Raw genomic sequence first — 17,296 nt, forward strand, 5'->3', positions numbered from 1 at the left:
TTATCAAACAGTTAAATAACTTGCTGGACTTTTAGATACAGTTGCAAGAAAATGTTTGTGAACACTTTGCAATTACTGGGTTTTCTGTATTAATAATATGTGGTCTGATGTTCACCTAAGTCACAATAATAGTCAAACTCAATCTATCTAAGCTAATAAGACACAAACAATTGTACTTCTCATCAATACTGAATACACCATTTAAAGAATTACAGTCTAAGTTAAAAAAGTATGTGAACCTCTGGGGTAATACCTTCTACAAAAGCTATTTGGAATCGGGTGTTCCAATCAATGAGATGAGATTGGAAGTGTGGGTTGGAGAGGTACTCTGCCCTATATATAAAAAAAAGACACACAAAGTCAGGTTACTGACAGAGCCTGCTCTTCTTAAGAAAGATCTGTTTATGTGTACCATGCCACAACTTTCAGGGGACCCTAGAAGAATAACTGTAGAGCTGCATGAAGCTGGAAAGGCTGCAAAAGCATTTCTAAAGAACTGAGTGTTCATCAGTCCATAGTAAGAGAAATTGTCTACAAATGGAGGAAGTTCAGTGCTGTCGCTATTCTCCTTAGGAGTGGGCGTCCCGCAAAGATCACATGAAGAGCAGAACGTGCAGGGCTGAAGGAGGTGAAAAAGAACCCAAGGGTAACAGCAAAAGACTTGCTGAAGTCTCTGTTCATGTGCCCACTATATTTAAAAAAAAGCACTGAACAAGAGTTATGTTTGTGAAAGAACACCCTGGAGGAAACCAATGCTCTCCCAAAAAAAACATTGCTTTACATCTCAACTTTGCAAAAGGCCACCTGGATGTTCCACAACACTTCTGGGACAATGTTCTGTGGACAGATGAGACAAAAGTTGAACCTTTTGGCAGAAATGCAAATTGCTATGTTCGGAGGGAAAAGGGCACTGCACACCGACACCAAAACTTCATCCCAATTGTGAAGCATGGCGGAAGGAGCATCATGGTTTGGGGCTGCTTTGCTGCCTCGGGGCTTGAACAACTTGCAATCATTCAGAGAACAGTGAATTCAAAATTGTATCAGGACATTTTACAGGGGAATGTCAGGGTAGAGGTTCATCACCTGAAACTTAATAGAAGTTGGATGATGCTACAAGACAGTAATCTGAAACACAAGAGTAAATCAATAACAGAAGGCTTTAAAAAGAAGAAAATGTGTTTTGGAGTGGCCAAGTCAGAGTCCAGACCTTAATACAATTAAGATGCTATGACACGACTTGAAGAGGGCTGTTCATGCAAGGTATCCCAGAAATATTGATGAACCAAAACGGTTTTGTGTAGAGGAATGGTCTGAAATTGTCCTCACCATTGTGCAAGTCTGACCAGCAGCTACAGGAAACGTTTGGTAGAGGATATTGCTGCAAAAGGAGGTCCTACCAGTTGTTAAAAACAAGGGTTCACATGCTTTTTCCATCTTGGACTGTGCATGATTAAAAATTGTGTTCAATAAAGAAATGAAAAGTACAATTGTTGTTACTAGTTTAGGCAGATAATGTTTATTATTGTGACTTAGATGAAGATCGGACCACATTTTATGAGTAATTAATGCTGAAAGCCAGGTAATTGAAAAGGGTACACCAATTTTTTCTTGCAACTGTATATTAATTTTGTGCAAAACTGTGCATTGATATCCTTACTTGTCTTTCTGTTCCAGAATTTAAAGGTGCGACCATACAGTTGTACCAAGCCAGTGTTTCTTCCATTTTTTTAGATTTGTGTTAGCTTTCAATACAGTATTTCATGTGAAAATGTGGCTCTGTAAGATGCCCTTTTCTCTTTCCTTTTTTTCTTCCCTTCTCAATGCAGATATTTGCCTAGAAATTAGTTTGCATAACAATGTTTAAAAACAGTGCCACGTAGTTTAAAAAATGGACTTAATTAAATGGAGCATTAATGTACTTATTTCTAGGCACTTAAGGCCCGGCACAAAATACAATCCCAGTCTCTCTGGAGATATTTTCATCATTGCTAGAAACATATTTTAGATAAAAAGTTTTCCAAAAGACGTCAACAATAGTGTAGTTCCAGAAATCATGATTTTCAAGTTCTTCAGGAGAAACTAGTTGTTATTTATTCCTTAACAAGTACTGATTCCATACACAAACTAATCTTTGTGTGAAAGACTTGCCCCTTAGATCCCATTTATGCCTCCTCCCTCTCACAAATCTGTGAATCTAGCTTTAGACACCCCTACCACGGGAAGTACATACCCTATCTGTGCTTCTTATAATTTTATATACCACTCCATTATCACTTTGCTCTAGGAAAAGCAGATCTAGCCAATCCAATCTCTCCTGATAACCCGTGTCTCCAGTACAGGCAACATTCTGTTGCATCTTATCCCTGTAAGTGGAATTGCTGCATCTGCCCATACACCTCCTCGCTCACCTCCATTCAAGGTCTCAAACAGTCCTTCCAAGTGTGGCAATGCTTTACCTGCGATTCTTTTTTGTGGCCTCCTCTGTATTGGTGAGACCCAAAGTAGATTGGGGGACCACTGTCAATCCACAAAAAGTATGATTCCTGGTGGCCAATCATTTTAATTCCAATCCCCATTCCCATTTTGACATGTCGGTCCTTGGCCTGCTCTACTGCCACAATGAGGCCACTCTCAGATTGGAGGAGCAACACTTCATATTCCATCTGGGTAGCCTCCAACCTGATGCCATGAATATCCATTTCTCTTAACTTGTAATTTTTCCTTTCCGCTTCCCTCTTCCATTCTCCACTCTAGTTCCCTTCTAACTTCTCTTCTCCTCACCTGCCTATCACCCCCTCCTTCACTTCCTCCCTTCATTCACTCTCCTTTCCCATGAGATTCCTCTTATTTCTCCACTTGTCATCTCCCAGCTTCTCACTTCATTCTGCCTCCCCCACCCACCTGGCTTCACCTATCACCTTCTAGCTTGTAGCCTTTCCTTTCCCCCCCCCATGTTCTTATTCTGCCTCCTTCCCCCTTCTTTTCCAATCCCGATGAAATGTCGACTGTTTTCATTTCCATAGGTGCTGCTTGACCTGCTGAGTTCCTCCAGCATTTTGCATGTGTTATTATGTTAAATTTTCCTACACCCTCTTTAGCTTAACCATGACCAAAGGTGCACACAGTACTCCAAATGCAGCCTAACCCATGCCAAGAGTACAACATGATTTGGATCAACTGAGAAAGTGACAAGCAGACAAGTGCAAAGTGACACATTTTGATGCATCAGGACAGGACATATGCAGTGAGTGGCAACACTCTAGGGAATGTTGTTGAACAATGCTCAGTATAACTGCAACGTGACTTGCTCAAGTTGTAGCTGATACATTGGTCTATCTGTGTTTCCGTTGTCAGGGGACAAAGTACTTACCCTAGTGTCTCTCCGTTCAGTTCCACTTGCCACCCTCCCAATTGATCTATATCCCAGTTCAACCGTACATACATGAATGCAGCCAAATGAAACTCCTTGACCAAGATGCAAAATAGTCATACACAGCACAAGGCACATAATACATATAAGATAGCAGTAAGATACAGTCACAAAAAATATATCTTGTATCTTTGACAACTTTCTTTTCTGTCCACTCATTTTTCACATCATCTGCAATCTTACTAATCATGTCACCTTCATTCTCATTCAAATCATCATTAAACTGCGATCATAGAAAAAACAGACCTAGCCAATCTAATCCCTCCTGATAACTCAAGCCTTCCAATCCAGACCATATCACCATGAGTATTTTCTGCACCCTCTCCAATGTGAAAAATCACCCTCCACTGCCTCTTTCTGTCTTCTAGAACCCAACCTGTGTTGTAGCAAATTTGCTAACTCACCCTGGATTCCATTTGTTCTAACCTTCCAGGCCAGCCTTGCATGCGCATGTCACCCTGCCTTAGTTCAGTCATCTTAGCTACCTGTTCAAAAAACATCTCGATCAAATTCATGAGATGCATTTAGTGGTAGGAAAACTATTGGAAGGGATTCTGAAAACAGGATTTATTTGCATTAGGAAAGGCAAGGACTGATTAAGAACAGTATAGATGTGTGCATGGGAAATTGCATCTCACAAATGTGATTGAGATATTTTTTGAACAGGCAGCTAAGATGCCTATAGCTGACATGTGCCTTCTTATTTCCTGTCTGGACTTTTAATTTTGCTTGTCAGCCAAGGTTTGCTTGCCTTGCCCCTCACTCTAACAGGAATATGCTGGCCACAAACTCTTCCTGTCTCACTTTTGAAAGCCTTCAACTGCAGAGATTCCTTTACTTGTCAACAGTCTCTTCCAATCAACTGCGAGTTCCTGTCTGATACCCTTGAAATGAGCCTTTCGATACCTAGAGGTTTTGACTGGAGGACCAATCCTATCCTTTTATATAACTATATTGAATCTTAAAATTCTGATCACTGGCCCCAAAACGCTCCCTCATAGATACATCAATCACTTGCCCAGCCTCATTCCGCAAGAGGAGATTGAGTGTAGCACCTTTTCTATTAAGGTCATCTACATACTGCTTCAAAGACTTTGCTGCACGCTTTCGACACATTCTGCCCTATTAAATCCCTTAGCACGAAGGCAGTCCCAGCCAATATTAGGAAGGTTAAGATCACCTATTACTATTGCTGACAGTTGGAGGATTCTAAAGTGTAATCCCTTACAAGTGATCACCCCCTTTAAGTTGTACCCATAGGACTTTACTGGATGTTCCCCCCGTGATATCCTTTCCAACTACTCCCACTATAGTCTCCATTACAATCAACTTCTTAAAAGTGGATCACTGCAACCAGTCAGATTTACTACTTACTACTGTACAGGAGGTCCACTAAGCTTCAGAATGAACAAGAACATGACTTAATCTACTTTTGCTTCAGCTCAGGGAAACTGGCAGAGCAGGCACATGTTTACCACCATTGCAGCCTTCCCTGAATGCAGGCATTGGTAGACTGAATTAATATAGCATTACTCCTGATAATACAGCCCTGGAGAGTCTATTTGGGATATCTTTCTTGCAAAACTACTTACATTGAGCTCATGTGCACTGATGTTGCATATACATAATTAGGGGCTGACACCTGTGCAATGCTGTAGTAAAAACAGCACATTGTTACACTTAAAATACATTTTTAAATGTGCAGTAGAATATTTTTGCTCTTTGTGGGTGCAAGATATTGAAATCTTAGAGTCAGAAAAATCTAATGAGAAAGTTTCTAGGCCATTGCCTCCAGTTTATGCATAACATTTCAGAGTTGCAGTTTTTTACCTGGCCTGGTTGAAACATTTTACAACTATTATGTATAGACACATAGCTCCTAAATTGTATGGAAAAAGTTTCAAAGCTAGTCTTTTCAAGTTTCTGTCATTGTAGGAAATGATCAATATTAAAAATGTACTGTTTAATTTTAGATTTGTTTCCAACAACCCGATTTCCGTCTTTGGCTGGCAGCCTCTTCTCATCTCCTGTTCCTCCAGCCCCTTCTGTTGCTCCCCTAGGTGGCAGTAGCTCACCATCACAGGTATGATTTTAGTTTAGTCCCTGCAGAAGCTTTATATAAAATTTATTTTGCTTTTTCATGGTCCTCTTTTGCATACACCTTCAGATGACCAGAACAGCTACAATAGCAATAGTAATATAACAGTGTGTAAATCAGTAGTGCGATTAAGCTGCATTTCATTATGTTTTATGCTATTCAAATGCAAAATGGGATTGTATTATAGATGATAAATTTCCAACTTGTAATGTTGCCCAGACTGATGAAAGTTGCAGCTTGGTGTACTACCTCTTCATACTCAAGTGGGTCAACGGTTTTCACAACCAGGCTGCATTCGTTAACTAAAATATGCAAAGTTTACATCCTCTTGTGACTGATGAAATTACAATAAGACAATGTCACAGGATGTCCATTGCACCGTAATCGTTTGGAATAGCTGAGGGTATGGCAGGAAATACTAAAACTTATCATGTAGGTATCATACAGGTAAATCTTACCATTCTGGATGAAATTTGCTAGCAAAGTAGTACATAGTTTGGGTTGAGCAGATATAACATTGAGGCTTCTCTGGGTGCTTGTTTATAGCAGTACCAATAGCTTGCAGTGTTGGCATATTAGGTAACATGTTCAAGAGTCTCATCAGTTACAGGTGAGCTGTAATATATGTTGCATTAGGACCGCACTCTCTTTTATTCATAAAGCTGCAATTCATTACCAAATGAGCAATCTCTTAATCAACATTTTTGTATCAAAGCAAACTTTCTGAGAATTCTGTTTGCTTTTGGGTGTTAGGTTTAGAAGGTACATTACAAAGTTACAGAAAGGCAGCAGCAAGATGTCAAGAGAAATGACATTGTGAAGTTGAGAATCATATTAACAATTTTAAGGAAATTTATGGATGTCTCTGGGTCATTAACCTCTAGACTAGTCATTAACTTTTTGGGGAAGGTTTTGCTGCTTTATGCCATTATTAGCGTGCATCCCAGTCCATCACAGGTAAAGCCCTCCCAACCATTGAGCACATCTACAAGGGGCTCTGTCACAGGAAAGCAGAATCCATCATCAAGGAGCCTCGCCCTCCAGGCCATGCTCTCTTCTCGCTGCTGCCATCAGCAAGGAGGTGCAGGAGCCTCAAGACCCACACCACCAGGTTCAGGAACCTTTAGTGCCACTTGATCATCAGGCTGCTGCTGAGCCAGAGTGGGTAACTTTACTCACCCCAACACTAAACTGATTCAACAACCTGTGGACTCACTTCAAGGACTCATGTTCTCAATATTTATTACTTATCTATTATTAATTTTTTGTATTTGCATAATTTGTCTTTTGCATGTTGGTTGTTTGTCTTTGTGTGCAGTTTCATTGATTCTATTGTGTTTTTTTGTATTTAATATGAATGCCTGCAATAAAATTAATCTCAGGATTGTATAGTACAATGTAAAATTATTCAGCCCCCAGCCCTTTGTTCACATAAAAGAGTATTGCAACCAGGGATTATGATCAATTTAACTGACAATTTTTATTTGTGAATCACATGCTCCTTTTTATTTAGAGTAGAGCCCCCAAAACAAGGAAAATTGTAAAGCATAGAAAACTAAAAATTCAAAAACTGTAATGTCAGTCGTTCCAAAGTATTCATCTCCCCCCGCCCCCCACCCTCAAGCTCAGTACTTATTTGAATCTCCTCTTTCAGCTATTACATCCAGTTGTCTTCCTGCTGAAGGGTCTTGGGCCGAAACGTCAATGGTATTCTTTCCATAGATGCTGCCTGGCCTGCTGAGTTCCTCCAGCATTTTGTGTGTTTTGCTTGGATTTCCAGCATTTGCAGAATTTCTCTTGTTTTTTGGCAACCAGTAGGCTTTCTGGATAAGCCTCTATTACCTTTACACCCAATGGCGCAAGATTTGCCTATTCCTCCTTACAAAATTGCTCAAGCTGTGCCAGGTTAGTTGGGGAGCAGTGGTAGACAGCAGTCTTGATGTTTTGCCAGAGATGTTCCATTGGATTAAGGTTAGGACTTTGGGCCACTGACGGACGTCAATTTTGAAGCCTATCCACGTTTTGCTCCGGCAGTGTGTTTTTGATCATTGTCCTGCTGAAAGACAAACTTCCTCCCTGGTTTAAGCTTTCTGACAGAGGCTAGCAGGTTTTTGCCCAGGATCTCCCTATGTTTAAGCAGCATTAATCTTCTCCCCCCCCCCCCCCAATCAATCTTGTCCAGATTTCTAGTACTTGCTGTTGAATAGCATCTCCATAGCGTCATGCTACCTCCACCATACTTTATGGTAGGGATGGGAATATCTGGCTGGTGCACAATATTAGATTTACACCACACATATCGCTTAATATAAAAAAGCATATCCTTGACCATAAATACTTTGCAAATGGTCACTCATAAGATAATGTAAAGATGTGGAAGAAGTTCTTGTGGTCAAATGAGACTTAAAATCGGACTTTTTGGCCTCAACACTAAGTGGAAGTTTGTTTATCATGTTGTACAAAGTTGATAGAGACTTATCCAAAATGATTACTGGCTGTAATATCTGTGAGAAGTGAGTCAACTTAGTACAGAGCAAAGGGGGTGAATACTTTAGAACTGTTGACATTTCAGTTTTAACACTTTTAGTTTTTTATGCTTTACAATTTCCCCTAATTTTCAGTCTCTACTGTGGAAAAAGGAGCATGTGGTTCACAAATAAAAATTCTCAGTTAAATTGATCAAAATCCCCGGTTGTAACGCTCATTCATGTGAACAGAGTTCGGGGTTGAATACTTCTTCAGGGCACGATATGGTGTCTTGTATGTACTTTGATAATAAATTTACTTTGAACTTTGAATTATTTTAACATCAAATTGACAGCAGTCCAACATCTAAAATTCCTCTGGTGGTTTGATAGTTTGCAGTTGGCTTAGTTAGCCAGACTTGCAGGGAATACTGGACAATTGTACCTAAGAGGTTTAACAAGGATACATCGTATAGTCCTCTGTTGTGAGGCCAGCCACATTATCAGGATAAAGGTGGTCCTTATGATTGCCATGTGACAGCCAACCCTCATTACTAGCAAGAGAATGTCAACTTCGTACATGATAATACAGCACTTCCCTCCAATATCACTCATACTGCACAAAGGAGTAAGGCCTTCTCTGGGATGTCCCTAACTGGGTAAGATTGTAGTATGCCCTCTCCTGGTTGGACAGGGAATGACTGACAAATGCAGACTTATCTGCGTTCTGGAGTTAGCCCTGCCCTTTAGCATTCTATGAGGTCAGGATACACAGATAAAGGAAAGTACTGTGCATCAGCAAGAGAAACTTAGTACCAGTAAAGTATTATCTTGTATTCCAGCTTCTATTTCACTCTGTAATAACCTGTTACAAAGGGTCATGTTCAGTGATTGATCAACTCCACAATCACCTCCATGACAGTGAAGGGCCAGGACCTACTTAGCAGAGTAATGCTGGGGGCGGGAGTGGAATTAAGAAATGAGATCTTCAAAAGGTGATTTCTCAAAAATACATCATCATCATTAAGGACCTTCATCACCCAGGACATGCCCTCTTCTCAATACTACCGTCAGGGAAGTGCCACAGAAGCCTGCGGACACTTAATCAATGTTTTAGGAACAGTTTCTTCCCCTCTGCCACCAGATTTCTGAACAAATTGCATTACTTATGATAATAACCCTGGTTCTGAGAATGAGATGTAAAACCGTCATCACTATAGTAGAATATAATCCTCAAGAGAGACGCCAAAAGCAAACTTCAAAATCAAAGCTGGTAGGAGAGCATGGGGGATTGGGGAGTGAGTGTTAACACAGATGTCCTCCTCCCCCAACATTCGCAGAGTCATTTGAATGACCAGCACACTGGAAGCAGAGAAGGGTGGCTGTGTAATGTATTGTACGCAGGTTGGTTAAATCATAAAAATAGTTGAGGTGAGGAAATGTTAGAGTTCATTGTGAAAGCCCAAGGATCGTCGATAGAGAGTCCAGTAAACATCATGAGACAGCCCAGAGTTGATCAAGCAGCCACTGTTGCCTAGTTATTAACTGAATTGGGTATGTTATTTAATCAAATTAAATACTGTGATTGATGTGTAACAAGCCATTTTGGGCTGAAATAAGTACATGAAAATGTATGAATTAATTTTTCCATTGGAGACATTGCCTGGATGTACAGTGGCTTTCTCCATAATGATATAAAATAATAAACCTTTGATGATCAGAACCAAGCTGGGTGTCAAGTGATTCTCTGATACATTAATTTCACCTTCTATAGCTATAACCTGAATTGGTGTCATATGTGCATTTTGGCAATGTAAAGCTTCTAATCAGATTTGAGCATTACCTGCTTCTTTACATTCAAGTGTAAGGGCATTCACAATGGAGCTGGAAAGCTAATATTAAATCAGCAAAGTTTTGAACTCGATTGTTGCATTTTAGTACTTAGTGTAGTTGTAATATTCTCTTTCAATTCAAAATGATGTTGCGTTTGCATGAAATATTTAAATAATATTGAAAGGTGGATTTAGAAGAGACCCTGTCATTCAGAATGAAATATGCAGTTTAAAATTAACCATTGAATATATAGTTATATATGTAATTTATTGATCTCAAAAAGGCATTATAATACCAGAGAACATTTCAACCAACCATAGGAGATGGGCTGAGCTGAAAGTGGAACCTTAGGTTATTGAATTCTATTTTCACCACTGCCGGCTACTTGTAAGCTTTTCAGGCAAACTTCTCTGCTTAAACTATTGATCTGCTTTTATAGCTGTACTTAACCCTGTACGTAATGAATTGTATTTGAAATGGAAAAGCTCTTAATTTGTGTTTTTGAGTAGAGGAACTGAACCAAGTGATGTCTTCATTCAAAGTACTACTCTAAACAGTCTTCTCAATTTGTTGGATTGTTATACTCATACTTCTAGGACCTCAGTTCTTTATTTAATTTGGAGACAGACAGTTGGATTGTGTTATTGGAGAAATTGTGCTCAATTGAACAAAACTATGTATCCAAACTATTTGTAACCTATTGTTAATTGCTTTTTTAAGGATATCATCCTGTCGACTAGCAATCTATCTGATACAATCTCATCCGTTAATATTGAGGAAGACTTAATTCCATCTCCGGTTCCTTCAGTGATGAACCATATTGATACCCGCAATGACAGTAGTAGTTCAAAATTTGCAGCTTTTGTTGACAGTGAAGAGTTTCAACCTCCAACGGTAATTAGCAACCAGGAGACGTTTTTACCACTTTTTTCATCCGATGTGCCGTCATCTCAGACTCCCCAAATGCAACAGCAAAAAACGTCCAAGTTTGAAGTGCCTCCCAGCATGTCTCTGAATGCCCAGACATTCTTAAGTCCAGGGAATCAGAAGTTTACAATATCTGCTTCGCCACCACCAGCCATTACTCATACTGCCTCTTCTACGTTTACGCAAATACCTGCTGCTACGACGTTCACCCAAAACCAGAATCTTCATCTTGCCACTAAGCAGCAAGGAGTGCCTTGTAATGTTGCTATGCAGCCACCAAAAACTCATACAACTTTTGCTGTACCAAAAGCTGGCCCTCCTGCTGGGCTTGGGAGTAGGACTAAACAGCTGCAGAAATTTGTGCCTGCAAAGTCAGAACTGGTTCCAATAGCGCCTGCTGCTTCACCAAATGCCTTCCTAACACAGTTGTTGGCACCAGGTAAGGTCATTTTGATCTCGCATTTGATGTTTTCTGTGTAACTGTACAGTTTGTTCTTTACGCGGAATAGAGTTTATATTGGATTGAATATTGAATATTGGATTTTATTAGATCTTGTGCCCAAATGAAGTTTAGTTTATTTTTATTTTAGTAGTCGAAGAACTAAACAGATTTTATGTTACTTGGTGTAACATAATTGATTGTGTGATGCCAGGCAGACAATCTCTGAAGAATATTGATAATGGCTGGGGTCACCTATCTTGTAAAGGGACACTGCAATGGCACACCACTTCTGTAGAAGAATTTGCCAAGAACAATCATGGTCATGGAAAGACCACAGTCACCCACGTCATACGACATGGCACATAATGAATGACAAGATGTTAAGAGAAATTAAACTCTTACATTGTTCCTTAAATGAAAGAACACAGTCTTAGTAATTTGGTTAATATGCTATTTGAAATTTAGCTCAGAGTCTTTAATGATGCTGAAATTCTTTACTTCTGGCCAAAGGATCAAGTTTATTTCTAAGAGTCAGGTTTTTAAAATTGCTACCAATAACCAAAATTTCAGGGTTTTTATTTCCTTATTTATTTGAAAGAAATTTGAACTCATCCATTCTTTAATGCTAGTAAGACACCAGACCAGAGGGTTTAGCGCCTCAGGGTCCTCTGACATAATAGACAAATAAGGTTGTATGTTGTCTGCATAGCTGTGGTTATTCACCTTGTCTTTTGAAATAATCTGACCTAATGGGAACACGTAGAACAGGGGTCCCCAACCTGGGGTCCATGGACCCCTCGTTTAATGGTAGGGATAAAAAAGGTTGGGAGCCCCTGACATAGAGTGAGAACAACAACAGGCCAAGAATGGGTGCAGCATAGAAGGAAACTCTTTAACTTATCATTATCTCTTCCATTTCCTTGAAAGGATTATTCCCATGCTCTGTTCCTAGTGCAATTTTTGCTTTTTCATGTGCATATTCCATTCCTTTTTGAAAGTTAGTTACTAATTTTTTTTTTGCAAATCATTGAGACCACACAGTCTAGCTCGTATTGTGTGGTACTGACACTCCCTTTGATTTTTGACTTGTGACTTTAAATCTCTATCCTAAGTTACCAACGAACATAACTGCCTTTGTGTAAGCTGCCAAATCTTCAAAAAATGGTGAACATCTTTACATTTCCCATCAAGCTTCCCTTGGTTAAAGTGGACATCAACAATAAGAGCAGGAGTAGGCCACCTGGCTTTTCAAACTTGCTGTGCCATTCAATATGCTGATGGCTGATCTATGCTGGCCTAAATCTTCTGTGCTAGTTCTCTATAATCATTAATTCCTAGATCTTTCAAATATTTATCTTATCTGCATCTTAAATATTATTCCAGTGATTTGGCAAAAGGTTCCAGAGTTTCACTACCTTTGGAGAAAGCAGATTCCTTAGCACCTCAGATGTAAGCAAACAGTCCTTTGCATGACTCTACCACTCTTAAATCTCTACTGTAATGGCCCCTCCACCATCTGGCTCTTGAACCAAAGGGGATAACTTCACTCAATTTCACTTGCCTCATCTTTGAAATATTCCCACAGCCTATGGGCTCACTTTCAAGGACTCTTCATGTTCTTGATATTTATTGCTTATTTACTTATTATTATTTCCTGTTTTTGTATTTGCAATTTGTTGTCTTTTGCACACCCACGTTGGTGTAGTCTTTCATTGAGTCTATCATGGTTATTCCATTATGGATCTATTGAGTATGCCCGGAAGAAAATGAAGAAAATGAATCACTTTGCTAGCATTCTAGTGAAACTCCTGTGCTTCTTTTATAAGCTCTTGAGATCTATTCTAGTATGGTATTCAGATTTGGCTGAGATATAACCATTGGTCCATAAAAATTGAGCAGAACTTGATTGTTTGAATAATATTCTCGATTTTTGTGAACCTGTTGAACCAGTAATAATTCATTGTTAGATTTGCTCTCCAAATTTGAAAGTTTTGCAGCATTGAATAGTTTTAGCGAATTTTAATCAGTTGCTACCTGTGCTTAAATATTATGATTTAAGACAATAAATTGGCATTTTTCTGTTGATTATTAAGTATAATTTATTAAGTGATTGCAAGGTATTAAAGTTGATACGAACAGTGTGGCTCAACTTAATTTATTCATATATTCTGTCCCTAACATCCATTTAACCACAGTATCCACAATTGTATAAAGCATTCTGGTCTTGGTCTGTGGTACTACATTTGGGAGTGTGTACTGTCAATGGAGAAATATCTCCTCACCGCAGTCTTAAATTTGAAACGATCATGTTTGAAATTGTTGTCCCTTGTCCTGCAGGTTGCAGTTAATTTCAAATTATTTTCTTTTAAATTTAATCTTTCCACACAGTTTATAGCTTTATGAGTGCTTCTGCAATACCTTCTTTGGACTAAATATTCTCCAACCTTATCTAAATTAGGCCATTGGTCTTGGACATCAACAATACTGTCTCCAACAATGACTATTACGATAACCACGCTTTGGGTTGCCTGACCTGAACTAAACGCTGCTTGATGTTGTGTACCGCAGACTTAGATTCTTTGTTCACGTTTTTTGGCTAAGATTGGGATTTTTGAACCACATCCATGACAATAAAAACACTTTCTTGGGATATCTGTCACCTGTACTTCTCTACAATTTTTTTCTTACTGCTTTAATATTAATTTTTTTCAACTGTTATTCCACCCACTTTATTATTTTAACCAGTTTATTTTTATTTGTGGTAGAGCCGCACCGCCCAGCAAACCCCCAATTTAACCCCCCCCCCCCAATCATGGGAGAATTTACAATGACCAATAAACTTGCTAACTGGTATGACTCTGGACTGTGGGAGTAAACCAGAGCACCCACAGGAAACCCATGTGGTCATGGGGAAATCGTGCAAACTGGTTACGGTGGTGGGAATTAGACCTGGGTTGTTGCTACTGTAAAGCATTGTGCTAACCACGATGCTACAGTGACACCCAAATCATGACACATTTTCTGACTGACTGTCCTGATTGCAGTGCCCTTGCTATTCTCTATGTATGTGAGAACTTTACATTGTATTTCCAGAACGAGTCATCATGAAAATAACACAATGATGATGCCAGTCATTGACATTCATTATTTCTCTCCCTTCAGCCCCCTTCATTCCTCCTCTAAGGACATTTACAAGTGATCTCATAGCTGTCAGTTATCTGTAGGTTATCTAGGCACAAGACAGTTTATAATTTATAATAGTAATTTTAAAATATTGGTTTTGGTTCCCCCTTCATTTCTATTAAAAAAATGGTCCCAGAAGCATTTGATGTCTCATTATATAGAATATGTTGTAGTTACAGACTTGATGGGCTGAATGGACAAATTCTATTCCTGTCTCTCATGGTTTTATATGAATTGCATATGCTCTTGGAGTAAAGTTTTGGTCACCCTGTTTTAGGAGAGACATTGCCAATATGGAGAGAGTTCTGAAGAGATTATGAAGATAGTACCTTGACAATAGGACCTGAGTTGTAGGGAGAGGTTCTTTATTTATTCTGTCTCCCTAACCCCTCTCTCCCTCCCTCTCTCCCCCTATTACTTTGATGTTTGCTCAATTTTGTGCTTGTAAATGGAGATAATTACACTCACTTGCCCCATCATTGAAATGTTCCTATAACCAGTGATCTCACTTTAAGGACTCTTTATTTCATTATCACATATTCTTGGAATTTATTTCTATTTATTTATATTTGCAGTTTGTTGTCTTCTGCACTCTCGTTGATCTTTCATAAATCCTGTTATAGTTACTATCCTATAGATTTGCTGAGTATGCCCACAAGAAGACAAATTTCAGGGTTGTATCTGGTGCCATGTATGTACTTTGATAAGAAATTTTCTTTGAACTTTGGCAACACTGGATCTTTAATCAGGAGAATGAAAGGTGACCTCAGATATATGGATAAGGCAGGCAGTCATAATCTTTTCCCCAGGGCTGGGAGTCCAAAGCTAGAAGGCACAGACACAAGGTAAGAGGGGAGAGATTTAAATGAGACCTGAGAGGTGCCAGAGGAGGTGGTCGAGGTGGGTACAGTTGTAACATTTAAAAGGCACATTGGTAGGTTTATGGAAGATAAGGACTTGGAGGGTTATGGGCCAATTGAGAGTAGCTTGTGCGAACATATAACAAGCTGTGGTTCAGTTTGGCTGAAGGCCCTGTCTCAGTGCTGTATTACTCAATGAGCATACCACATGGCTGTTCATTTTCAGGTCAATGCTAGATAAATGACTTTGATTACTCTAGAATAGAAAGTCAGCCTATGCTCAATGGCCACTTTACCAGGTACCTCCTATACCTAGTAAAGTGGCCACTAAGTGTATGTTCATGGTCTTCTGCTGCTGTAGCCCATTTGCTTCAAGGTCTGAGGTGTTGTGTGTTCGGAGATGCCCATCTATGCATCACTGTTATAACAAATGGTTATTTCAGTTACTGTTGTCTTTCTGTCAGCTTGAACCAGCCTGGCCATTCTCCTCTAACCACTCAAATTAACAAGGTGTTTTCACCCACAGAACTGCTGCTCACTGGATGTTTTGTGTTTTCACTCCATTTTCTGTATGAAAATCCCAGGAGATCAGTAATTTCTGAGATACTCAAACCACCCTGTCTGGCACCAACAGTCATTGCACTGTCAGATTCATTTCAGACACATTCCTTCTCCATTCTGATGTTTGGTCTGAACAGCAACTAAAACTCCTGACCATGTCTGCTTGTTTTTATGCATTGAGCTGCTGCCATATGATTGGCTGATTAGATATTTGCATTACTGAGCAGGCATACCTAATAGAATGGCCACTGAGTGTATATTTTAGCCAAGAGTTTAACTGACCAATTGATTTTTGGTATACGTTTATTTGGTGTTGACCCTTGAACACAGTTTTTTAAAGATGTCAAAATTTTCACCAGGAAACTTGCTCAGCTGTTTTATATGAGACATTAATTTTCTCAAGACTGGTAATTTGCCTTCTGCTTCTGTACAGTTGCTGGAGCTTGGAAATATAGGTTAGGAAATGCAGTTAGGACAGATTGGAAGGGAGAGCTGGATGGCAATATCTTTAAATTAATTTGAAACAAACTATTGATTTGCATCAAATGGACCAAATCTAAAGCTAAAATAGATATGTGTGTACAGTTGCAAGAAAAAGTTTGTGAACCCTTTGCAACTAATTACAAATGGTTTATCCCAGTACATATGAATAAGGGAAGCCTTGCCCCCTTTACACTTAATGCAACAGGGACCAATATCAGGATAGAACCGTGATAATTTAGTTTTAGACATATGAGCCCTTTGTACAACCTTGAACTGTAAAAGGCAATGCGAGCACATAGAGAAGTTGAATTAACTGACTTGAGAATTGAATCCCAAACCTCGTCAGACAAAGAAAAATTTAAATCATGCTCCCAGGCAGTTTTAATTTTGTCAAAGGGGGCTCGCCTCAACATCGCTAACATATCTCGAATAGTAGAAATTAAACCTTTACCCAATGGATTCATACGAAAAAACAAATCCACAACATTTTTTAATTGGGTGCCTCAGCAAAGTTTGGTATTAAAGGGTTGATAAAATGTCTACTTTGGAGATATCTAAAGAAATGAGTGTTAGATAGGCTAAACTTTACAGTTGTTCAAAAGTTGCTTATCTATGAAAAGATCTTTAAAGCACCTAATGCCCTTTCTGTGCTGGTCTAGAAATGTTAAATCCTGCATAAAAGGCTGAAAAAGATGAATATGTAGAATAGGACTAGAGAGAGAGAAACCGTTTCTGAACTGAGCCCGTATTCTCAGTGTGTCTGATAACTGGGTTAACAATTGATTTAGGCAGATGGCAAGGAAGTTCAGATCCCAGAAGTGTGGAGATGGAGAGATTCTTGTTACAGTTCAACTCCATTGCCCCCCATATTGGGCAGTCCGACTGATTATAAAAGTAAGACCAAAAGATAAGACAACGTATGTTGGCTGCCCAGTAGTATAAACGAAAGTTGGGCAAGGCCATACCACCTACCCTTTTAGGTTTAGACATGCTCAATGGCTCAGAGTCATC

At 39.2% G+C, this 17,296-nt stretch overlaps 1 protein-coding gene across 1 annotated transcript in view; it reads left to right on the forward strand.

The window, feature by feature from the left end:
* The window catches only part of mlxip (MLX interacting protein), an 88,004-nt gene that overhangs the window by 37,713 nt on the left and 32,995 nt on the right, over positions 1–17,296 (forward strand). Inside the window, exons 8-9 of the mRNA XM_059988205.1 lie at positions 5,407–5,516; positions 10,550–11,195. Coding sequence (XP_059844188.1) covers positions 5,407–5,516; positions 10,550–11,195 — 756 coding nt within the window. The remainder of the gene's footprint in view (positions 1–5,406; positions 5,517–10,549; positions 11,196–17,296) is intronic.

The sequence above is a fragment of the Hypanus sabinus genome, chromosome 13 (assembly GCF_030144855.1).
Source record: "Hypanus sabinus isolate sHypSab1 chromosome 13, sHypSab1.hap1, whole genome shotgun sequence".
Taxonomy (NCBI): Eukaryota; Metazoa; Chordata; class Chondrichthyes; order Myliobatiformes; family Dasyatidae; genus Hypanus; species Hypanus sabinus.